The sequence below is a fragment of the Cotesia glomerata genome, linkage group LG5 (assembly GCF_020080835.1).
Source record: "Cotesia glomerata isolate CgM1 linkage group LG5, MPM_Cglom_v2.3, whole genome shotgun sequence".
NCBI lineage: Eukaryota > Metazoa > Arthropoda > Insecta > Hymenoptera > Braconidae > Cotesia > Cotesia glomerata.
Window position 1 is genome coordinate 1,435,782 of NC_058162.1, and position 26,635 is coordinate 1,462,416.

General features: G+C 25.3%; 3 protein-coding genes and 1 long non-coding RNA gene across 9 annotated transcripts in view; 2 read left to right on the forward strand and 2 right to left on the reverse strand.

Annotated features, from left to right (window-relative positions):
* LOC123265431 overlaps positions 1–4,282 on the reverse strand; it is a 133,181-nt gene extending 128,899 nt beyond the window's left edge. Inside the window, exon 1 of one of the 2 annotated variants that reach the window (XM_044729194.1) lies at positions 3,962–4,282. The gene's annotated coding sequence lies outside the window, so the exon portion shown is untranslated. The remainder of the gene's footprint in view (positions 1–3,961) is intronic. The other variant, XM_044729193.1, reaches the window with a different exon arrangement.
* Positions 4,283–4,399: 117 nt separating this feature from the next.
* LOC123265469 lies at positions 4,400–13,839 on the forward strand. Of its 2 annotated transcripts, XR_006509572.1 has the most exons (4): positions 4,400–4,876; positions 4,997–5,032; positions 12,399–12,629; positions 13,763–13,839. It is a non-coding gene; the product is annotated as an uncharacterized LOC123265469 (long non-coding RNA). The 2 variants fall into 2 exon arrangements; XR_006509571.1 differs by lacking the exon at positions 4,997–5,032 and having other exon boundaries at positions 4,400–4,945.
* A 3,418-nt stretch (positions 13,840–17,257) lies between these two features.
* LOC123265447 (DNA polymerase interacting tetratricopeptide repeat-containing, protein of 47 kDa) lies at positions 17,258–21,304 on the reverse strand. 3 transcript variants are annotated; one of them, XM_044729231.1, is made up of 7 exons: positions 21,170–21,304; positions 19,367–19,661; positions 18,528–18,699; positions 18,240–18,432; positions 17,847–18,124; positions 17,622–17,783; positions 17,258–17,389 (listed from the first exon to the last, which is right to left on the reverse strand). In XM_044729231.1, exons 2-7 carry the CDS (start codon positions 19,641–19,643, stop codon positions 17,299–17,301), a joined length of 1,173 nt encoding a protein of 390 aa, XP_044585166.1. In that variant the 5' UTR covers positions 19,644–19,661; positions 21,170–21,304; the 3' UTR covers positions 17,258–17,298. The 3 variants fall into 3 exon arrangements, with proteins under 3 accessions (XP_044585166.1, XP_044585164.1, XP_044585165.1); XM_044729229.1 differs by having other exon boundaries at positions 17,299–17,382; positions 17,615–17,783; XM_044729230.1 differs by lacking the exon at positions 21,170–21,304 and adding an exon at positions 19,794–20,068 and having other exon boundaries at positions 17,299–17,382; positions 17,615–17,783.
* Positions 21,305–21,552: 248 nt separating this feature from the next.
* Positions 21,553–25,994, forward strand: LOC123265446 (aspartate aminotransferase, cytoplasmic). 2 transcript variants are annotated; one of them, XM_044729228.1, is made up of 6 exons: positions 21,553–21,706; positions 21,847–21,977; positions 22,406–22,696; positions 24,239–24,773; positions 24,846–24,988; positions 25,742–25,994. In XM_044729228.1, exons 2-6 carry the CDS (start codon positions 21,863–21,865, stop codon positions 25,900–25,902), a joined length of 1,245 nt encoding a protein of 414 aa, XP_044585163.1. In that variant the 5' UTR covers positions 21,553–21,706; positions 21,847–21,862; the 3' UTR covers positions 25,903–25,994. The 2 variants fall into 2 exon arrangements, with proteins under 2 accessions (XP_044585163.1, XP_044585162.1); XM_044729227.1 differs by having other exon boundaries at positions 21,555–21,710.
* Positions 25,995–26,635: the final 641 nt, after the last annotated feature.

A 26,635-nucleotide genomic window follows, 5' to 3' on the forward strand; every position in this document is an offset into this window, starting at 1 on the left:
TCAAGATACTAAATCAAACAGGAATATAAAAATTTATTGGACCCGAGATTGAAACAATATTGAATCATTGGTTCACTTCAATACATAAAAATTCAAAATTAAAAGATTATTTAATTTTTTTTTTAATTGTGAAAATTTGCAATTTTTTTTTATTTTAAAGAAAAAATCAGCTTCAATTGTTTTTTATAAATTAATTGCATTCTATAATTTTTTTAATTTTTGAATTTATTGGAGCAGGTAGAGAATCGATTGATTTACTTCAGTATATAAAAAATAAAAATGAACAAAGTATTTATTATTATTATCAAAATTTGCAAATTTAAAAAATTTTTAAGAAAAAAATTAGCTTCAACTTTTTTTTCTAAATTAATTGCATTCTTTAATTTTTAAATGACTAATTTTTTAAATTTCTTAATTTATTAGAGCAAATATTGAATCATTAGTTTACTTCAGTATAGAAAAAATTAAAAAATTATTAATTTTTTTTATTTAAATTCTAAAAATTTGCAAATTTTGATAATTTTAAGAAAAAAATCAGCTCCAATTTTTTTTTTTAAATTAATTGCATTCTATAATTTTAAAAAATGAAATTTTTAAATGACTAATTTTTAAAATTTTCTACTTTATTGGAGCAAATATTGAATCATTAGTTTATTTCAGTACATAAAAAATCAAAATTTAAAAACTAGTTATTTTTTTTATTTAAACTCTGAAAATTTGAAAATTTTTAAGAAAAAAATCAGCTTCAATTTTTCTTTTTAAATTAATTGAATTCTTCAATTTTTAAAAATTAAATTTTTAAATGACTAACTTTATAAATTTTTAATTTATTGGAGCAAATATTGAATAATTAGTTTATTTCAATATAGAAAAAATTAAGATTAAAAAATTATTTATTTTTTTTTATTTAAATTATCAAAAATTTGCAAATTTTAATGAAAAAAATCAGCTTCTTCTTCTAAATTAATTGCATTCTACAATTTTAACAAATTAAATTTTTAAATGACTAATTTTTTAATTTATTGGAACAAATATTGAATAATTAATTTACTTGTGTATAAGAAATTGTCTATTTTTATCAGAAAAAATGAACTCCAATTTTCGCTAAAATTCATTAATAATTTCTTTAAAAAATCAATTGCTTTCTATAATTAAAAAAAAAATTTTCTAATGTATATTAGAATACCTAATGTTCATAATGTTCAACAACCCTCTGGCTAGACTATATACCAGAATGGTCACAAAGTTTAAGCCAAATGCTAGAGAGATTTCCGGCCAAGTGTAATAGATATACAACCATATGCTCTATGATTATTTGACAGTTGTACTCTATCTGAGTATGTACATCTTAAGTTAACATATTGATAACAATCATGACGATCATTAGTCATTGTTGATTTAAATTCCCAGCAGTATTACTATTAATTATTCCTAAAAGGACAATAATAAGTACCTGGAGGTGGAAATAGAGTAAACTATATTCTAGAGCGATTTAAACTTTAAAAAGTATGCGCTTAAGGTGCGAGTTGCCACTTACAAGACAGTTGCTAAAGTTTTAGCTCTATTAAAGTACACACTATTTAGAAAAACTTTGCTTAGCTATAGATCCAAGTGAAAAGTTGAGTTTTAAAATAAGTATAGTATTTATAAATAAAATAATTTCATTGATATAAAATTCTAGTGTGTGTTTAAATACACCCTTTGCTCTTCAGAGGGTTTTATATTTCGCTAATTCTATTAACTGGAATTACGTTAATGCCCGTATTAAAATGACCAAATCCAAATCCAGCTTGCATTTAAACGTGTGACAACTATCATGCACATTTATTTCATTCACTTTTATTCTCCCTAGAGACAACCCTCGTCTCTAGTCGACACCCTACAATCCCGACCGGTTTCCCCTATGACTCTACATCTAAGACATTTTATAATAAAAAAATTTTCAATGGCTTTACTGAACCATTTAAAACTTTTGGGAGTTTCAAATCTGTCAAGACTTTTGACACGGCTTGAACCTTTTATCTTTTTTAAAGTAATAAGTTAATTGTCTAGAGATTTTTAAATTTGCCAGGTGACATAACGGAGCCCACTGTGTAATTCATTGGCAAATATATAATTTATACTTCGATAAATTAGTCACATAATATATATTGACGCTGCAAAACACCGGCTCGTTTTTTTAAGCCTATAATAAAAGTCCGCTGGAAATATTTCAGTCTTGGTTTTAATTTTATCACGTTATTATTCCAGCATCGAACAACACGACACGATAGCCTAGAGTAAAACAGCAGCAATCAAATTTGATGCACGCCGCACACTGCGAAAAATTTTTCTACGTGTTTACATGAAACAGCACTTGTCATAGTTTTATCGTTTTATCCAATTCGCATTCATTTCTTCGCTTGGTTTTTAATTTTTTCCGATTATTTTTTTCTACCTCAAAATTTAGTAAAAATTAAAACTAGAGAAATTTTTATATAGTTTTAAAAAGAGAATTTTTCTAATAAATTTTATTCTATGCTTTGTATAATTAGAATTTAATTTAATTGATTGCAAAAGAAATAATTTGCAATGACAAATATTTATCAACTCAAGTAAATATTGTGTGAAATAAAAACTTTTAATGAATTAAGTAAACAGTATGATTGAAATAAATATTAACATAGTTTATTTGAACTATTATTTACTCAATTAATATACTGTTTTTGGTAGATAAAATTAATACTAAAACTTATGTGATAATTTTTTTAATTATTTAGAAAATTAATTAATATTTAAAAATTTTTATTTCACAATTTTTAAGTCTAGAATATTTTTTAAATTTTATTTGCAATAATTTATTTATTTTATTATATTTTAAATATCTGTATTATTTAAAACTGCAATTATTAATGACAATTTAATTGGCCGACATCTGAAAATTTTATTTATTTTATTGAAAAATTATTTTAAAAAAATTGAAAAAAAAAATTTGACATGTAGAAAATTTTACAAACTGCAAGTGCAATTTTTTAAAAATATTTTTTTTAGTTTTAATTTAATTAATTAAAATTATCAAATTAGAATTCTTAAATTATTAAATATTTATTATATATTATTATAATCAAATACTAATTATTTAATTATTGAATTAAAAATTATAAAATAATTAATGACATTAAAGTTAGCTATCACTTGACAATTTTTTAATTTTATTTAACAAAAAGATTTTTTCCAAAAAATTATTTTTAAAAAATAGCATTTTTAATTTTTTTAAATTTCTAAATGTCAATTTTTTTTTCTTATTTTTTTGGCCATAATTTATATGTTATAAAATTTTTTAAATTATTAAATATATGCTGCATTAATTTTCATAAATAATTAAATTACAACCAAAAAATATTTTTAAAAAATTGCTCTTGCAGTTCATAATATTTTTTACAAATGAAATTTTATTTTTTTGCAATAATTTTTAAAATAAAAAAAAAAGTTCTAAAAATTTTTAAATGTCTGCTAACTTAATTTTAAATTTAAAAATAAAAACAGATACTTTTTAACGCGACCGATCAGTGAATAATCGGCACCCTCAAAGTACTTTTAATATCAAATAATAACCCAAAATGAACTTAGCATAGAATAATATAATTTCCCTTTAAAAGTTTATTTACTCAGTATAATAACATACGTTGAATTTTCCCCTTATCTAAACCAACTCGGAAAATCCTCTTCAAACTAATGTCTATCCAAACATCATCTCAGCACCGTAAATACTTTTATTATCAAAAACCACAAATATCTTTTATCGTCTGACAATGAGAGCTTGAAAATAATTCTCTGAGAACTGGAGTAAAAAAAAAGTTTACTACTTTAAAACAAAACTCTCCGATTTCTTTTACCGTCGCACCGAACTGTAGCCTGGAGAATATAAAAAACCAATAGAATAGAATAGAATAAAGTTAAAAAAACAAGTTATAAAACTTACCAATTACACTTGAGGATCTTAATATATATCTAGTGGATCCTCAGAATGCCTCCAAAATAATTAAATCCAACCGTCTTAGGGATAAAAACTCAGTTGCTGTTATATTGCGAGCACTAAAACTCACACACACTTTTTTTTTCCACAAGTAAACACCAAACACTCTTGAATCTGTCGCATGGCACTCTTCACTCCAAGTACGTAAAAAAAACTTTTTTTTTTTTTAAAAAAAACCGTATTTAATTTTTATTATTATTATTATCAAACAAAATTAAAAAACACACGCGTGAATTTAAACCGACTCGTAAACAAACTTAAAATTTTACATAAATTATTTTTAAAAAAAATAAAATTAAGTACAATTAATTAATATTATTAATTAAGGACAGTTAAATAATAAAATAATAATAAAACTATTAATTTTGAAATCAAAAGAATTTAACCAGGTACGGCGGCCATTTCTGTCGGTCACTAGTGTAGCGATGTTTTTATCTCAACACACATTTAATGACCAATAAGATGAAGAAACATAATCCCACCTGCTACGAGGCCTCGGAGGCGACTGATGCGGGAACGGGATGCGAGCGAACGTGTTTCGGACAATCCCCTCAAACTCAAAACTCCCAACGACTTGGTTGCCATCTTGCGCTGCCGAGCGTCGACACAAAGACCGGAGATTAACGACCGGGTACGAGTGCGCACGAAGTTATGGCCACACTGAAAAGATACTGAGTAGTCTATCGACGCCGCATAGCACCGCATAGTGAGCACGCTTTTTCGTGATGTACACAAGAACGCTTGAGTGTTGGTTCTTGTATTTATATTGAAGAAGAACATTGCTATAGCTACCATCCAAAGAGGAAGAAAAGCTTACTAAGTAACGAAACAGGATGAGAAAGGAACACCAGATATAATACTGTACGGATTCTATTCTATCGGACCCGCTCTTCGATTATTTTACTTTTCACGAGAAATAACTATTTAAATGTATGTAAATCTACTGCATTAAACTCTACGAATAATCTATTTTTTTTTTAGAATTTCGTCTAGTAAGAACCAACGGTACTCTTCACGGTAATAAACTCAAAATATTATTCGTTTGTTTAAGTAATAAACAGCCAATGCTCTAAAGTTAGCTAAGTCAGCTGACATTTTTCATTTATTTAATTAGAATTTAAAAATATTTTTAAAAAATTGCAATCATTAATTTATGAAAATTTATTATGACAATAAAGCTAGCCGACATTTAAAAATTTTTAGAACTTTTTTTTTTAATTTCATTTGTGAAAAATTTGAAAAACTACAAGTGCAATTAAAAAAAAGTTTTTTTTAGTTCTAATTTAATAAATTAAACAAAATCAAAAAATAAAAAATGGCGGCTAACTTTATTGTTATAAATTTATTCAGCAGATGTTTTAGAATTTTTTTAATAAATAAAATTAACAGAAATTTGAAAAAGTTAAAAATGCAATTTTTTTAAAATTAAAAAATTGAGTGACTGGTAAATTTAATGACAGTTTTTCAAATTTTTTATAAATGATATTTTTAACTTCCCGCTAAAAATCTCAGATTTTCAAAAATCGGGAAGTTATTGTTTTCACCCCGTTTTGCAAAAATCGAGTTTTCATCAGATCTCGACGTTTGAAGGTCACAGGAAGCTTCCCTGACTATCCCCGCGAGGTTGTCACTATGTGTGTGTGTAAGTATGTGAATCACTTATAACTTTTGAACGGTTGAACCGATTTCATCGCGGTTGGTGCCATTCGAAAGGGCTTCGCCAAACTTAGATTTCCTGAGAATTTGAACCGATTCGGACCGATAGATTTTGAGAAATTTTGAAAAATCTCAAAAAAAATTAGAAAAAAATCATTTTTGAAAGTGGTTTTTTTGGAATATCTTTTAAACGGCTCGATCGATCAATTTCAAAAACTAATCAGCTCTTAACGTCAAAAAACCACGCCGATCGGCGCTAATCCGGTCAAAATCGGTTGATTCGTTCGAGAGATAGCGTGAACGAAATAAAACCGAAAAAAACCGAAAAAACTGTTTTTTTCACATAACTTCGTCATTTCTTCTCGGATCGTTTTTGATGATATAGAATAATTTCAGAGGTTAAAAAACCGCGTCGATTGCCGCCAAAAACGTGGAAATCGGTTGATTAGTTCGAGAGATATCCTCGACGAAATATTTGGAAATAAGGATTTTTTCAACATAACTTCGACATTTTTTGGAATAACTTTCAAACAGCTCTACCGATCGATTCCAAAAACTAATCAGCTCTTAACATCATAAAACCACGTCGATTGCCACCAAGCTGGTCAAAATCGGTTGATTCGTTCGAGAGATATCGTGAACGAAAGAAAACCGAAAAAGTGTTTTTCAGAGTTACTCGAAATTTCTAGTTTGACCAATTGAAACTTAGAAATTATTTATAAGGCTTAAAAAACTACGTAGAATGCCGCCAACCGCGTAAAAATCGGTTCATTCATTCAAAAGTTATTGCGGTATGAACATTCAAAAAATAGTGTTCCATGAAACTTCTATCAGACTTTTGAGCTCAAAGAGCTCAAAAGCATAGAAAAGGTATCTTTTTGAGCTCGGAGAGCTTAAAACAACACACAGATTGTACTTTTGAGCTCGAAGAGCTCAAAAAAGCGGCCAGGTATTAACGGAATTAGCGGGAAGTTGCAGGGATGGCCTTTAGGGTCAACCGTTTTCCTAATTTTTTTTTTTATAAAAAAAAATTGTTAAAAATTTGAAATGGCTAATTTAATTTTCATCATTAAATTGACCATTTTTTGATTTTTTTTAACAAATTTATTCCGAAAAATTACTTTAAAAAAATTGCACTTTTAATTTTTTTTAATTTCTGGGTCAATTTTTTTTTGCTATAATTTAGTTGTTAAAAAAATTATTAAACACTTAAAAAATTAATTTTCATTAAATAAACTCGCAAATTTTTATTTATCTGGAAAGCGCTAAAATTTTACGCGTCGTCTTGATTTTGAGTTACTTTTTTCGATGGTGAACTCTTTTTTCGATGGTTACTTTTAGATTTTATTTGTGATGATTTGATTATTATACAAACACTTGTAAGAATTTTTTACTTTGGTAGTTTATTTACATTCTGGATAAAAATAAAATTTTTATAGAAGCTTTTTTTGTAGAAAATTTAATTTTTTAACAGCCTGTGAAAATTTTTAATTAAATTTTAGAAATTTTTCGGCTTAAAAAATTCAAGCAATAACTTTTTTTTATTAGTGTAAAAATTTTTAAAAGTAAAATGTAAATTTTAATTATTTTAGTCATTTGGAGTATTTTATGAAAACTGTCAAATTCAGCTGACTTTTTTCATTATAAATAAAGCAAAACTCTAATTGCTAATTAAAAATAAAAATATTTAATGAATTAATTATAACACAGCAAACATTTGACAATTTTTTAAAATTTTTATACCAAAAAAAATATTTAAAATAATTCTTTCTTACAAATTTTTTAATTTTTATCTGAAGAATTTATTTTCTTATTTAAATTGTAAAATTTAAAGATATAATTTAAAAATAAAATACATTCTGAATTTTATAAAATTAAACTTTAAACTTATGGCGTTACTTTAACACTAAAGTAATAAATTAACCATAAAAATTAATGATTGAAATAAATTTTTCAAATGTATTGCTATTTAGAATTATTCTCCAGGATGTTATGTAAATAGTTTACTTAACGTTTTACACCAGCAGTTAACATCTGGATCTTTAAATAATAAAAAAGCAATATCGTTAAATTTTGAAGCCCGTTTTTCTACTCATTACACGACGATCGAGAAAAAAACTGAAAAGATACACTTGAGTATTGTTTAAACACTAGCAGGGAAGTCTGGGTCTGGGTCGGCATCAAGACCACCTCCTGTGCATGTTTATACGATGTTATTTTTTATTTTTCTTTTTCTCTCGCTTTTAAATTCTCTTCCATCTATTAATATAAATCAGCACAATTAATTCACCCGAGCAATTTGAAGCGCATCAACGGTGTGTGTGTACACAGGGAAATTTTCATGGAAATTTCTCGCGTGGTACAGCTCATAGGTCCCCCAACAGAAGGGATGATTATTAGCCTTATTCGGGTTAATTGTTTCTCATTTTAAAATTCGGCCCTCGCGTGCACCTCATCCTGGATGTATAATATAATTAAATACCCGAGCTTACACATATGTACATAACGCTTGGTATTTATATACTCATACCATACATCACACGTCGTGTTATGTGTGTAAATCAATGTTAAATGATCATACATTAAAATTAAACCGTAACTTTGCTAGTTTGCTCATAATAATCTATATTATTAAGAGAGTAAGAACAATTTTGTCTCTTGGATAACCATAAGAATGATAAGTATTTAGGCTGCATTCAAAAATGCTCTATCTCTAGAAACATAATTAAAAAATGACTTTGTATCTCTTGAACTATTGACAGTTTTAAAGATATAAGCTCATCCCGATGTTACACTCATTGAGACCTTTCATTTGAGTACCCACATCAATTTTTCATATATTTGTATATATTATATATATATATGTATATATGAAAAATATACCAAAAATCCATCTGGGTACTCAAATAAAAGCTCTTGATGATAAGTGTAATGTCGGGATGAGCTTATATCTTAAAAAAATGTCAATAGTTAAGAAAGTACAGTGCAATTTAACTAATATCTTTTGAACTATCGACATTTTTAAAGATATAAGCTCATCCCGATGTTACACTCATCGAGACCTTTCATTTGAGTACCCACATCAATTTTTCATATATTTATATATATTATATATATGTATATATGAAAAATATATCAAAAATCCATCTGGGTACTCAAATAAAAGCTCTTGATGAGTGTAATGTCGGGATGAGCTTATATCTTAAAAAATGTCAATAGTTAAGAAAGTACAGTGCAATTTAACAAATATCTTGTGAACTATTGACATTTTTAAAGATATAAGCTCATCCTGATGTTACACTCATCGAGACCTTTCATTTGAGTACTCACATCAATTTTTCATATATTTCATATATTTATGTATTTTACATATATTTATATATGAAAAATATATCAAAAACGTCAATATTTAAGAAAGTACAGTGCAATTTAACAAAATTCATTATTTAATAAAGCTAAATTTAATTTATTTATAGTGCAAGGTTGCTAGTTATTATTATTATTATTATTATTATTATTATTATTATTATTATTATTATTATTATTATTATTATTATTATTATTATTATTTCCATCCATTAATAATGATAATTTTATAAGTTGAAAAATTTTTAAAACTGCAAAAAATTATAATTGTTAATTAATGTATTCATTAAATTGTCAATTAGATATTGTAGAAATGATAATAGATAATTAAGTTTCTAATCAAATTACTATTGTATCAATATTGAGAATTCTGCTCCAATTTAGTGATAATTACTTCTATTAAATTCCACATGTGAATATTTAACCCGAGTCGAAATATTAAACCTATGAACTTAATGGACATGAATTGAAATTAGCGAAGAAAGTAAATTAATAAACTTATATATGCTTTGTTTACAACCACTCTAACAATTAACAATAAGTTCATTCTCCCTAACAAAATTAACCCAAAAAGTAAATCATCTAATTAAAGAATGAGAAAAAACTTTTTATTATTAATTACAAACAAACAATTTCATAGAACAGATAAATATAACTCATACAATCAGTCTTTTTATATACTTTTATAACTCATAGTTAATATTACAAAGGCTTATCCTGCACTTGTTGCGGACATAAAGATATAGTTAATTTAAACTCAGTAAATAATTAGCTTTAATACCTGTACAATAAATTCTTCTCCGTCAATTAGGCATCCGAAAGGAATTTAATGGGACTATAAATCATCTAAAAATTTATTTAAGATGATGAAACTGAGGACTTGACAAGACTTAATGGTATTCTGTAGAATATTAATAAAAAATTAAAAACACAAATACACATATCATAAGATAAACTTGCACCTAGAGACAGGATTTACTGATGCAAGCTTTTCAGTGCAATATATAAACTTAAGATTCTCTGAGAAGAAACGTGACCGGACTTAAATACTTTAGAACTTTATTTTCCAGGTGAAATAAAATATATGTTGTGTAGAATATGTTATAGATTGGTGTGTCGGGAACATAGATTTATAAATAATGTTAGATTTAATTATTAATATTCAAACTAGCAACCTTGCACTGTAAATAAATAAAATTTTGCTATATTTAATAATGAATTTTGTTAAATTGCACTGTACTTTCTAAACTATTGACATTTTTAAAGATATTAGCTAATCCTGATGTTACTTTCATCAAGAGCTTTCATTTGAGTACCCACATGTATTTTTGATATATTTTTCATATATACATATATATAATATATATAAATATATGAAATATATCAAAAATTGATGTGGGTACTCAAATGAAAGGTCTTGATGAGTGTAACATCGGAATGAGCTTATATTTTTAAAAATGTCAATAGTTCTCAAGACATTTATTAAATTGCACTGTACATTCTTAATTATTGACATTTTTAAAGATATTAGCTCATCCCGATGTTACTCTCATCAAGAGCTTTCATTTGAGTACTCACATGTATTTTTGATATATTTTTCATATATACATATATATAATATATATAAATATATGAAATATATCAAAAATTGATGTGGGTACTCAAATGAAAGGTCTTGATGAGTGTAACATCGGGATGAGCTTATATTTTTAAAAATGTCAATAGTTCTCAAGACATTTATTAAATTGCACTGTACTTTCTTAACTATTGACGTTTTTAAAGATATAAGCTCATCCCGATGTTACTCTCATCAAGAGCTATCATTTGAGTACCCACATGTATTTTTGATATATTTTTCATATATACATATATATATATATATAAATATATAAAATATATGAAAAATTGATGTGGGTACTCAAATGAAAGGTCTTGATAAGTGTAACATCGAGATGAGCTTATATCTTTAAAAATGTCAATAGTTCACAAGATAAAAGGTCATTTTTTAATTATGTGTCTAGAGATAAAGCATTTTCGAATGCAGCCTAAATAATTATCATCATAAATTGACTATCGGTGAGAATGATATAAAACCATGAAAAGGCACAACTCCAGGTCAAGACTTTTCCATTATTATTATTATTTTTTTTTTTTTTAATATTGTTACATTTTTACAAAAAAATTTTTTGCTGTAACTTTTAAAAATTTTCCTCTCAATATTAATTTAATACAAACAAATGATGGAAATTTCAATTTGAATACATTACGACTAAATAATTTTTTTTATGAACGAGTTAATTAAAACTCACTTCATTATTTAAAATTGCGCGATCCATTATTTTGATAAAATAAATATCGTTGAAATGAAATAATGGCGTGAGTGATTACTCATATTTTTTTTTTTAAATGAATTTTATGCTCTCATAATATTTATTTTTATTTCAGAGAGAATAATATCATCGTAATTCAAATTGTAGTCAATATCATTAGAATAGCATTTGAATTTCTATCCACAACAGAAACCACTAAAAATTAGGAGTGACAATGACAATCGTTAAATTGCCAGTGCGGTTTAATTCAATGATAAGCGTTTGTTATAACTTCTGTATTTGGATAATAATGTTTCAAAATTTCCATTGATCGGGCATTTAATTTAAACAGCGTGTGTTTGTAGAAAGCGATGTCAGACTGTCCGTTGGACATCATAGTTCCGCAACATACGAAACTACATCAGAACATTTAATTTAATTTGTGTTTAGTATAAATAGTTGATAAAATTAATAGTAATAATTTAATATAAACTTTATCAATTTTAAAAAGATCAATAATTTAAACAAAATAAAAAAAGTATTTTTTTACCAAATATTATCAAAGTCGGTCACAGTAAGTTGGTAATTATTTGTCAATGTCTCATCAATTAATTAAAATAATACATACTTAAACTACTTGTTAAGTAAATACTTGACATACATATCTTCAATATAATAAAATAATAACATTAAATTCAGGAAATAATAATGTGATAATTGCTGACATTAAAAATAATAAAGTTAGCCAACATTTTTAATTTTTTAATTTTTTTTTATCTATTAAATTAGAACTGGAAAACATTTTTTCAAAATTGCACTTACAGTTTTTCAAATTTTCTACATGAGAAATTTTTTTAAATAATTTTTTTCAATAAGAAACATTATAAAAATTTTTAGATGTCAGGTAAATTAATCTTTATTTAGACAATCAATTTTAATTAATAAAAATTGATTGAAAAAATGTAAATTTTTTTTTATTTAGATAATCCTAATATATATGCTATATATATCCAAAGAAAAACAGGATGATGCTAATGTTTAAATTTTCCCAGCGACTTTCGCATCGTCAAACACCATCATCGTCGTGAAATCGAGTCTAAAAAGCAAAGAGACAGAGACGAAAAGGCAGATGAGACAACGAGGGTGGATCCCATAATTCACCCCAATATATCTGGCTATCCTTCTCTTTACCAAGGTTTAACCGTCCCGAGCTCCTCGTATCGCTTCTCTAGTTGGGTAAAGCAATACCAAAGTGTAATAAGCGAATACATCAGTAACGAAACGTAAGTGATTCGTAATTCTACGGTATTTTCATCCTTAACAGAATAATTTTACGTATAAATATCGCCCGACGGAAAAAATTAATCAGACTTAAAGTTAGATATTTTTATTCGGTGTTAGATCGTCCAATTACGCGCGGTAGAAATATATTCGGAAATTTGATATTTTTGGTATCAAATTCTTTAGTTTTTGAAAATGATACTGAAATTTAAAGACATCTATCAATTTTTTTAACAAATAAATTATTATTAAAAAATTTCAATGAAAAAACAATTTATTTTTACAATTTCTTCTTTGAAATTTATTTCAAAAATTTTTTTCAGTAAAAATTTATTTAATTTTGTTTTATAATAATTGTTGAAGAAATAAATAATTAATAAAAATTAAAGGAATTTCCATTTTTGACATTAATATCGCAGAAAATCGTCGCTAGATGTCCAGAAATTTAATTCTACTGTCCACTATTTGTTTTTTAACGAAGTATTAGGACCAGTTTCTGTACTCCAGGGTATAATTTTATCCGAGATTAAAATATGATAAAATATATCTATTTATTTAATGTATAGAGATACTCTGACAATAATTATAATAATCCCGGATAAAATTATACCCTTGATACAAAAAGTAGTCCTAAGTAAATCTTATTTTCAGAGTAAACTTTACTCTAAAGAGATTAAATTTTATCCGATTGAAAGTTTATTTAAAAAATTTTCAAAATTAAGAAAATTTAAACAAATCTTAAAAACTCTAAATATGTTATACTTGTTTATAGTTTCATATTAATTTTAGCCAATAATCACATAAAGTTTTAAGTTTACTTCGAAATTACGTTGAACCAATATTTAGACTGTTAAATTTATGAGAAGGATAATATATTAATTTTGTAATTTATATTTATAAAAGTATATTATTATCAAAGACGCAAAAAAAATATTTAGAGAGGATAAAAATAAACTTTTAATATATTTTTTTAAACTAAATCTTTAAATTGATAAAATTGAAGACTGTAATAAGAAATAATGAACAATAACAAAGAATCTATTTACATTGTTGTAATTAATAATATTATTAAAAATAATTATTGAATCATCAGAGGGGAGATTTATTAAATATTATTTTTTTTCTCACTTTGCAGATAAGATAAACACATGTGGACTAAAAGCTCTTACTGGGGAAATATCGGTGTGAAGCTTAGACACAAGATAAGAGAGTAAGTTCTTCACAAGTTAAGTACGTCATATCTAAATATTATAAAATCTTCAGGAGATAAAATATAACATTTAAATATCATAACAAGGGCCGAGATTTTTCAATTTAAAAATTAGTGACCTAAATATTTGATATTACGGCGAAAATATCTTATAAAAAAAGTCTTAAAAAAAAAATTGTAGAAAATTTAATTTTCTAAAAAAAATGTCTTATAATTTTTTTATAAAATCAAAATTTTTACCGTCATTTTAAAGTTAAGATTTTGAAACAATTGTTTAAATTTTTTCCAACTAATAAATTTTTAATTTTTAAATTAGTCCTAATAAAAAATTATAATTAATTAATTAATTAAAATTATAATAATTAGGCCATTAATTTTAAAATTGAGACAAAAATCTGGGCTTTAATTATAATATACAATATTTATAAATTTAATTATGAAAATTTTATTGCAAAACAATAATACATGTATATTCGCTGGGTGGATTTATTACTCGATTGATTTAAGCCAATAATTTACCTTAAACCACTCTATTTATCACGAGAGATCTGCAGATGTATGGCTGTAAATTACAGTATCATCATGTGTTCAAGCATCGAGTCACTTTACTGAGGATTCATCCATCTAGTATGTACATTTGGGATGAAACCTCTCAAACAGTATAGCATTCACATCAACATAATATCTGATGGCATAGCAATCAATCTGCCCAGTTACATGATAGTATGCATAATTTCTAATGGGATTCTACTCTTTTGACATGATTTTCTCCTATATTTCTAATCGATAACTGCGCTGGTAGATTTTATTGTTATACATTCTGAAAAATTATTTTTGCAAACGACAGTTTTAAATATTATGCAGTATGATTAACTATTAAATATTTTAAAGACTTAAAAATTATCAGAATATTTTATTTTTTAAATATTTTTGGAGTTTCAGAAATTATAAATTTTTTTTACAGTAGACATTTTATATTTTTTATCGAAAAAAATGAAAATTTTTAGTTTGAAAAATTAATTTTAATCTAAAAAAATAATAATTACTATAGAGATCGTTTACAATTTCGCTGGCTATTTAAATAACAATATTTTTAATTAATTTGTGTGTAAATTGATTGCTACATTTAATTAATTATTTTACATTTCTATATGCGTAATTAATTACAATTAAAATGGAAATAATATTTTTTTTTACTGCAATATAGGTTGAAAAATAATACAGTTGTTCTTGCATAAGTTCATATATAATTATGTATATAATAAACATATATTTAAAAATAATAATAATAATAAAGTACCGGAATTTATCGATACACATAAAAAAGGATAAATGTTTAATTTCGTCTATTTAACTAGAGATAATAAATAATTATTAGATGAATTTTTCGTAGTTGTTCAGAAGATGATATTAAATAGAGAATTGATATATTTTCGGTCCGACACGATGATAAATTCTCATGTGTAAAGATAACGGCGCTTCAAAATTACTCGAAAAGTTCTTCAACTGAGTACCTAGCTGTTCTCATACTTAACGCTGGGTTATATAGTTACGAGCCGATAAAAAATGACCCACGCTAGTTTAAAAAGAGTTTTATTAATCTATGCAGTATAAAAAAAATTTTAACGCACTATGCAGTTATATATTTCCTTTCTTCATCTTCCGGACTCCTTTTTACTGAAAATTTCTCTACCTCCAATCATCTTTTGTTATTAGTTCATTCATAATAAATGCTATCATATAAATTTAACATTATTACACTGATAAAAAAAATTATTTTCAATCAAGAAGAAAAATTATTAAGTCAAGTAAAATTTACTTAAACTGAAAAAAATTTTTTAACAAATAAATTATGGCAAAAAAAAATTGACGTAGAAATTTTTAAAAATTAAAAATGCAATTTTTAAAAATAATTTTTTGGAATAAATTTATTTATTAAAAAAATTAAAAAACAGTCAAGTGACTGCTAATTTTAATGAACATTAATTTCGTAGATATTTATTAAATTTTAATAATTTTTCTAACAAATAAATTATGGCAAAAATAATTAGAAAAAAAAATTAACATAAAAATTAAAAATACAATGTTTTAAAAATAATTTTTGGAATAAATTTATTTATTAAAAAAATTAAAAAATATTAAAGTGAGTGCTAACTTTAATAAAAATTAATTTAGTAGATTTTTAATAAATTTTAATAATTTTTCCAACAAATAAATAATAAATAATAACAAATTAACATAAAAATTTTAAAAAAATTAAAAATGCAATTTTTTAAAAATAATTTCTTGGAATAAATTTATTAATTAAATGATTAAAAAATGGTCAAGTAACTGCTAATTTTAATATACAATTATTTACTTGATTCAATTTTTTTTTTTTGTGTAAATATTTCTTCTTTCTCCGAAGAATAGTTTAATTTTTATTTACTGTCCTGATTAATTTAATTTTTTTCACTTAAAAAAATATTAATTGCCATAAATTTTTTTTTTAAACCTAAATAATGCAAGTAAGTTTCATAACAGGTAAAACGTCAGTAACATGATGTCAATTAAATAAATAATTGATATAGACAAACACGAATTGATACACATGAGAGAATATTTTGACTCTAAAAAATTTTATCACGTTATTTTGACTTCTCTGCATGCCCTGTTATGTTGTGAATAATTGATTGTAGTATACGTCTGTCTATCAATATTCATTTACCCTTCTATCTCCAACACATTTCAAGGCTTACTTCTCTGTATTTTGCTAAATAGGAAACAATGGATGGAACATATCAATGTTTCTACCATTAATATAATTAGAGGGTGTAATTCAGGTGAAAATGTTTCATCTCTAATTTAATCAATATTTAATTGCTGCTAAAATAAATAGTATAAAAAATATTTTAAGTTGATAAAAAATTTTTTACGTACCAAAAGTCAAAGTGATTAGTTATAAAATAACTTTTTTAATTTTTTAATAATCTCAAGTTAACAACCAATAAATTTAGACACGTTTTTGTAGCATATCGTTTTACTATTGCGCTTCCGCTCTTATTATATCTCAATCGATGCTGATCAGATCGTGTTTCAAAGTGAATAGATTTACAAATATCTCGAAAAATCTCATTTGAAAATGAAAGATCGAATTTCACAACAAAAGAATGGTAGATTTATTGATAGATCTAAGCATGCACATCCTTAGAAATCTAATTGGATTTTATTAGACATTAAAAGATTAAATTTCATTATTTTATTTCAAATTTTTATAAAATAAATTTTGGTAAAATAAAAGTTTCCTTTAAATTAATTAAAGATTGATAAAATATATTAATTAAATTACTTAAAATTTAGTCACAGGAATTAATTAAATTACCTTATAATTTTTATTCTCACGACTGTTTTATTGTTAAAAATTTATTGATTAAATTTGACAGATCAAATTATTATAATTTACAAAATTATTATTACAATATTCAAGACTTATAGTTATCTAAAAATTTTTTTTCTGAATCACTGTTGGCGATTAAGATAAAAAATGAAGGAGTTCCTGCTTTTATAATGTTCCTAAAAATAAAAAATTAGTTAAAATTTTATGGTAAAAAAATTAAGCTTAATTTTTAGGAAAAAATTTATAAATTCTAAAAAATTTGTTCCTGAAAATTATTTTAAAAAAATTGCATTTTTAATTTTTTTAAATTTTTACTTATCAATTTGTTTTTTTTGCCATTATTTGTTAAAAAAATTCTAATAATTATAAAATATCTGCTAAATTAACTATATTAGAAAATATATATACCCTTTTGTTTTCAATATTGATCCTAGTGTCTGACTAATATCCACTTTATGGATAACTTTGTTATCCGCTTCCAAATAAACATTTACACTAGCAAGATTATAGCGCCTTCCGGTATCCCACTCTGGGGGTTCACTCAAAACTTCCTCTAGTTGATCTACAAACCTAAAGCCATAAAACAAAATTTAGACCCAGTTTATAAATAAAATAAAATAAAAATATTTTTACCTAGAATCTTCATGAAAGTTTTGAATAAAATCTGTCTGAAAAGTTTCTGGGTACAAAATAACAACCGGCCAAATTAATTTACCATCAGCGTCTAATCTTACAGTATGATCAGCTAATTGCGGAATTTGAGGGACTAAATGTTTAGTTTCAAAATTTTTCTGTCCATTAGAATCAATTATTAAATTACGCGATTTAATTGTTTCCAACAATTTTTCACTCTCACGTTTTTCTTTTTCCTCCTTTTTGTCCTTTAATCTTTCCATGCGATTTTTTTGTTTCTAAAAAAATCAGTAAAAATAATTTATAAGCTAAAAAATAATAAGTTAAATAATTTATCAGTTAAAAATGATAAATAAAAAATATTTTTCAGTAAAAATAATAAATATCAGTTACTTGTTCTGAAATAGCTGATGTCATTAAGCGAGAAATTTCTGCACTCGGTCCATTTTCAGCGATATATTTATTGCAGAATTCAACACATTGGTCATAATTTTTAATATGATAACAACAGCTCGCAGCTCGGGACAATGCTTTTGGATAATTCTGTTGAAACTTCATAGCCTGTTTACTGTCATTCAAGCTCGATCTTTGTACGCCATACAATAATATATATTTTATTTCATAACACATAAATGGATAACACTATTATTTTAAAATTCAGTAAAAGTTTGTAAAATTTACCGAAAATTTTTCAGCATAAAGTGGGCAGCTGCTCTATTATTATACAATTGCGCACGAATATTGTCATCTTTACACTGCGTTTTTATACCTTCTGTATAGCTCAAAATTGCTAGACGGTATTTTTTATATTTGAAGTTAAAATTACCGTCTTCTTTATAATTAATAGCAAGCTCTGAAATTAAAAAAACATTTTTTTAATAATAACTATAAATAAATAAAATTTTGCTTTATTTAATAATTACTTAGGAAAAATTGCACTGTACTTTCTTAAATATTGACATTTTTAAAGATCTAAGCTCATCCTGATGTTACACTCATCAAGAGCTTTCATTTGAGTACCCACATGCATTTTTTATATATTTTTCATATATACATATATATATAATATATATGTATATAAAATATATGAAAAATTGATGTGGGTAGTCAAATGAAAGGTCTCGATGAGTGTAAAATCGAAATCAGCTTATATCTTTAAAAATGTCAATAATTAAGAAATCATGTTGTATTTTGTCACCTAATGATGCTATTGAAGACATAAGCTCATCTTGATGCTACACTCATCAAGAGCTTTCATTTGAATACCCACATGCATTTTTGATATATTTTTCATATATACATGTATATATGAAATATATAAATATATGAAATATATGAAAAATTGATGTGGGTACTCAAATGAAAGGCCTCGATAAGTGTAATGTCAGGGTGAGCTTATATCTTTAAAAATGTCAATAGGTCAAAAGATACAAGGTCATTTCTGAAATATGTATCTAGAGATAGAGACAATAATATAGATTAGTGACATAAATAAATAAATCAATTAAAAAAAAGAAAACCTTCTGGAGTATTTTCTTCTTCGCTGTATTTAAGTTGCTGTAAACCTTCCATAAGTGGAGAAACTTCTCCATTTTCAGGAAATTGTTTCATAAAAAACGGATGTTTCTCCATTTCTTCTTGCCACCGATCTTCTGGCCATCCTTCTGAATACGGCTTTTTTTCAAAACTATTAATGTATTCATCTAGTTCATTATCAAGTTTAGTGGCAAGCTCTAAGCGCTCTTTATCAGTCCAATTTTTTTTATTTGATTTTTCTTCTTTATTAACGTCGGACATATTTTTTTTTAATCAAACCTGAAAAGAAAAATTGATAGAGTAAAAAATACAAATAAAAGAAAAAATTATTTCTGATCAAAAAAATAAATATATAGAGAAATTATCACATCTTAATCAAAGTACGCTTATCCGTAATAAATCACTGATTACCGTATATATACACATGTTAATGCAACAGTTGATCAGAAAGATTGATCAACAGATTAACAACTCATTTTATTATAAAGTATGTGACGCAACCCCTGAAATTTACTCCCCCAAAGCAATTATCATTCTAATACACGATTTTATCACTAAAAGTCAGCTTATTTGAATAACTTGAAACCAAGTACAAATGTAACCAAGAAGGGTCAGATAAAGTTATAAAGCTGGAGATAAAATCGGCTTTTGTATAAAAAAAAAATGTGGAATCGATATTCAACCTAGAATTTTATGTTTGTTAGTCAAAAATAATTTTTATAAAAATGTTTTTTTTTTTAAATTATATTTTAGGAGGATCCACTTAGCAAGAGGAAAATTTTATTAATTTTGTAAGTTGAGGTTTAGTTTTGTTGGCTTAATTGACTGGAGAAAATGGATCTTAAGAGGAAAAATATATTTTTAAATCTTAATTTATGAGTTGCCTGTGTGGAGTCTGAGCGCCACTTTGAAATCTCCGAATGATACTATGTAGATCATTTTCAGCTGTGCGTCGGCTGTGTTTTCTATTTGTCAAACTCACTTGGAAATTTAAATTTTTTAATGTCAATTTTTTTCTATAAATATCATAAATTGAATTAAAAAAAAAAAAAATTTATTAATCGGAATTATTTTTATTAAACAAATGTTTAAATTTTTATTTTGCATAAATTTTTGAGTCAATTTTAGAATTGAAATATTAAAAAATTTGTTTTTTTAAGATTTATATTTTAAAATAAATAGTTAATACTTAAAATAAAAGTTTATTAAATTATTAAATATATTTAAAGTCTGAAATTTTTTTAATTGCCAGGAAAAATAATTTTAATTTTCTTAAAATATTTTTTTCTGTAATAAATTAAGAAACTAAATAATTTATTGGATTTGGGGCTGAAGAATTATCTATTTGATTTATGAAAGACGAATAAAGCCGAGAGTAGCCGAATAAACAAAATTTTTGGAGTAAAAAAATTTTCTACAAACTCAAGATAATAAAAATACTAATTTTGAAAATTCAAATATGTAATTTACATTAATTAATCGCATATTTTTTAAAAACCTATTTTTTTATATTTAATAACTTGTTTGTTTTTTTTTTTATTTACAATTTTTTAAATGACAGCTTAATTGAGTTATTTGTGTTCCAAGTATTTATCACTTACAACAACAGGTTGCTCTTAATATTCAATTTCAATAATACAAATCAATAAAATTTGTAAATAAGTAATCAAAAAAAAATATTTATATTATTCAAAATCATAACTTGTAAAAAAAAATTTTAATATCTCAAAAAAAATTATTAAAATTGTAATTATGAATATTTTGTTTTAATGAGAATTTTAATTTACCTAAATTTAATAAAAAAATCCTGATGTTGACAATTGTTGAAAAAAATATACAGGTTATGTGATGAACAGCACATGGACAATGTTTTTTTTTTATTTCTCTCTCACTCCCGGCATGATACTGAAGTTAGCTGACAGCTGTCAATTTTAAAAATTTTTATAACAAATAAATTACAATTAATTGTTTTAAAAAATTTCCTCCAATAATTTTTTTTAAATTTTCACATGTGAAATTTTGTTATTAAATTTAATTTTGTATAATAATTTAATTAATTGCTATAAAATTATAAAAAAACTTCGAACATCTGTTAACTTCACTCAACAAACCACTAGAGAGCGCGCTAGTGCGGATAATGCAGGGACATAATTTTTATACCTAAAAAACAATTTTTGTTTGGTGATGCTCGCTCACCGACACTCATCACATGTCGACATTTCAATTCGATCCCACCCATCATTACTTTTACCGAGAACCAAGAGATCAGATATCAGTTTACAATCATAATCAGTATTTTTTCACATATCACGTGAATTTACCAAGTATGTAAGTCTGACGTTACAATAAATATTTATGACATAAATTATAATTTAAATAATACATTAATAAATACATACGCACTTAAAAACATTTTTTTTGACATAAATAAAAATAATAATATACATATTTATATTTTTTTTAGTTTGTATTAGCCGAAAATGTCGATATCTAGATTTACTGGTATAGAATTGGGACCACCAATTGAAGTGTTTTCACTTGTAAAGACTTTTGGCGATGATAAATTTGAAAATAAAGTCAGCCTTGTTATGGGCGGTAAGTTTTTTATTTTTTTTTTCTTCAATTATATATTTTTAATAATTTAATAAATATTAAAAAAATATTTTTTTCATAATTTTTAAATTAAATAATTTAATTAGTTTTTAATTAAATTTTATTAAGACATATGTATCCCATAGATCAAAAAATTCCCCGAGAGCTATAAAAAATAATTTGTAATATCTCTAATAGAAATGACCTCAAATTTAACCTTGACAAGATAAATGTTATGCAATTACCCATACAGCCGCAATTTAAATATACAAAGTGTAAATTTAATGTTTGCTAAAAAAAATTCTTTAACGTCACTAATCATTACTTAGCACTGAGATAAAAATCAATAGATATAATTCATACTTTATTTATTTGTATTTACTTCTGATAAGATTTCTTAACAGTTGATAAAAGATAAATAATATTTACAGCTTATCGAACCAACGAAGGAAAGCCATGGGTTTTGCCAGCAGTAAAAAAGGTAGAAAAATTATTAGCTGAAGATGAGCTCCAAAATCATGAGTACCTTCCAATCCTCGGTCTGGAGGCATTTAGCCGGCTTGCAACAGCTATGTTGCTGGGTGAAAATTCCCAAGCGATTATTCAGGGCCGAGCATTCGGTATTCAATCGCTGTCAGGCACTGGATCTTTGCGAGTTGGAGCTGAGTTTTTATCAAGAATTTTCCACTATGATACTTTTTACTACAGCACGCCTACATGGGGTACATATAAAATATAAATTAACCATAGATAGATAGATAAAAAATTTTATTCAAACCTGGAGTTCTAAGCTTCTTCAGGAGCATCAACAATACCTAAAGTTAATAGTTTAAAAAAGTACACATTTGATACAGTGTTCGCAATACAATTTAAAAGACCAATACTAATTAAGGGGGTAGATGCACTCAGAAGCGTAAAAAAGGTCTATTTTAAAAAATTTATTTTTTACAGTAATTAAGTTTATTTTACAAAATAAATTATACAGAGTTATTATACAATGCTTTAACATTTATGAAAAAAAAAAATATATATATATATGTATATATATTATTTATTAAAATATCGCCATTTGGTTGGATCCTCTCCCGCGAGTATTGCTTCGCGGTGACCATCACAGCAGCCTTCTAGATCATCTGAATTCGAAAAACCAAGGTGAAACCTTTAGTTTAATAATAAATCCAGCCTTTAATCGAAGCTTTTTTTTTTTTTGAAAATTTACAAAATGGTGGCATTCGAAACTTTGGACTCTGATTTTCGATAAAAAGTTAAAAGCTAATTGTTTAAAAAATATAGTAATTGTCAACAAAAATCAATATCTTTCGATTAAAGACTAGTTCTTAATGCCAAAAAGATAATATTAAAATTTCATCAATATCCACCGAATGGTTTTCGAGTTATATTAGTCACTGAATGGAAAAACACAGTTTTGATAAAAACGCGTTTAAAGTTTTTGCAGCTGCCGTCCGCTACCTGCTCTAGTCACAACCGAGAGGGTTGTATCTAGAAAACTATTCATCGGATTGACTTAAAATTTTCAGAGAATATTCTTAAAACATCATACTTTAAGAAAATGAAAAAAAAAATCGATTTTTCAAAATTTCTAAGTGCATCTACCCCCTTAATAACACTAACATGTTAAACCATAGGATTAGTGATAATTACATTGATTAAAAGAAGAAGTTAAAACAAGCTTGTTTAAAATGTTCAAAGTTGTCAATTACTGTAATATCAGCCGGTAATTAATTCCAAATTTTTATGCCATGAATTAGAAAAAAATTTTCATAAATAGCAGAATTACTTCTTGGTAAACGCAAATAGTTTTGTCTGACATCGCCTGACCTTAATGCGATCGGCAGAAATTCTAATTTTGATCTAAATAATTGATTATGATTTAGTTTGATTTCATTGTAAAGTAAACAAGTTATGAAATAATCTAATAATAATAATAATATAATTAATTAATTAGAATTTTTAATATAAATTTTGAACAATGTTATTAGCTATTCTAATTTAATTTTATAATTTTATAATTTCATAATTTATAACACATAGTACACAGAGACATTAATCATCGCTCATATTATTAACATATCAACGTATTACATCTGCGAATCAAATCCAAAATTAAACTCTTGATTTAATAGATATAAAGTACATTTTTCTTTAAATTCATCAAGTGTCTTGAAGCTGAGCCAGTTGCTCATTACTATTGTAACAAAAAATATGATAAAAATAATTAATTTTATTTATATATCTTTATTTAGAAAACCACAAACTGGTATTCACCAATGCAGGCTTTAAAAAAGGATGTGAATATCGTTACTGGAACGCAGAAACAAAGAGCGTTGATATTGAAGGTATGTTGCAAGATTTGAGAGACGCTTCAGAAAATTCAGTGATTATTCTTCATGCCTGTGCCCATAACCCGACTGGATGTGACCCAACTCACGAGCAATGGAAGCAAATAGCCGATGTTATTGAGCAAAAAAAATTATTTACATTTTTCGACAGCGCTTATCAAGGCTTTGCCAGTGGAGATGTTGATCACGACGCCTACGCACCTCGTCTCTTCGCTGAACGCGGGATGGAATATTTCTGCGCTCAAAGTTTCGCTAAAAATTTTGGATTGTACAATGAACGAGTTGGCAATCTCGTTGTTGTTATGAACAATCCCAAGGACGTTGCTCAAGTTAAATCACAATTGACTTTGATTGTTCGAGGAATGTACAGCAACCCGCCAAATCACGGTGCTCGTATCGTTGCTACTGTTTTGGGCAATGATGATTTACATGAGGAATGGTGAGTTGATTTTTTATTGACACTCATCATATCAATTATTATTAATTATTTTTATTTTATTTTTATTCACAGGAAAGATCATATTCGTGTAATGTCCAACAGAATTAAAGTGATGAGAAAAGCATTGTACGATAGATTGTTGAAATTAAGAACTCCTGGAAATTGGGATCATATTATCAATCAAATAGGAATGTTTTCTTACACTGGGTTGAGTGGTAAATTTTTTTATCAATTATTTATGAATTAAAGTAAAAGACCCAGTTATTGACACTGGCCTAGTTGTTTGACACTTGCAATTTTATTTTAATTAAAATAATATAATGTTCTCAAAAAATTAATTATCTCAAAAATGGATAGATACATAATTAAGAAATGACCTTGTATCTCGTGAACTTTTGACATTTTTAAAGATATAAGCTCATCTCGATGTTACACTCATCAAGACCTTTCATTTGAGTACCCACATCAATTTTTCATATATTTCATATATTTATATATATTATATATACATACATATGAAAAATATATCAAAAATGCATGTGGGTACTCAAATGAAAGCTCTTGATGAGTGTAACATCGGGATGAGCTTATATTTTTCAAAACTTCAATATTTAAGAAAATACAGTGCAATTTAACAAATATCTTGTGAATTATTGTCATTTTTAAAGATATAAGCTCATATTGATGTCACACTCATCGAGACCTTTCATTTAAGTACCCACATGAATTTTTCATATATTTCATATATTTATATATATACATATATATGAAAAATATATGAAAATGCATGTGGGTACTCAAATGAAAGCTCTTGATGAGTGTTACCTCGGGATGAGCTTATATCTTTAAAAATGTCAATAGTTAAAAAAAAGTACAGCAAGTGTTACTATTTAGGCCAGTGTCCATAACAGGGTCTTCTACTTTATTAATCTAAGATTAAAAAAAAATTTTTTTTTTCTTAATTTTAGAACGACAAGTTGCGCATTTAAAGGACCACTATCATATCTACATGCTTAGAAGTGGACGTATTAACATTTGCGCGTTAACAGACAAAAATATTGATTACGTGGCTAATGCTATTCATGATGCTGTTACATTATTTGCGGACCCAAATAAAAATTCCGTTTAAACAGAGTTACCTTGCAATAAATATCTGAAGAGAAAAAAAAAGTATGAATATTATTTATCGACCATTTACTATGAATTTCGGAACAAAGAGAACAATAATTGTTAGAAAACTCTACACACTTATACATGTTGATTATATAACCAAAATATTTAAGAGTTATCCTTATACTTGTTGATAGATGAAAAGATACTTGAGGCTTTATTCGTGAAATTTTTTGCATAGAAAATAGATAGGCCGGTATGGTTAAAGATAAAGTACAAAACAATTTAATTGACAATGCATTATTAATTATATACACTTGTTATAATGTTCATTCCGTATTGCATTATTTTAATTTTTTTTTTATCAGGTGCCAAATATATTATTTAGTCACTTAACAGATATAAATATTTATTAATTGATAATTATTTTAATTTTTAATATCAGCAATTAATTTCATTGAATGACGCCAAATTTAAAGTTAAAAAAAACTGCGAAATTTTTTTTCATCAGTTTAATTATTTAATTAACTAAAATAAATACAGTAAATAATAATTATAGATCATATTAAAATAAATATCAGGGTTAAATTGAACGAGCTTTTTAGAATCAATGTTAGCAAAAATACGTACTAGTAAAATTAAATTTTAAATATTCTGTTGAAATTTAAGAGTAATAATTTTAAACGAATTAATTTGTTTGTCTATTTTATCAAATTAACTTATTGGTAATTCAAAATTATTTTTTGATGAAC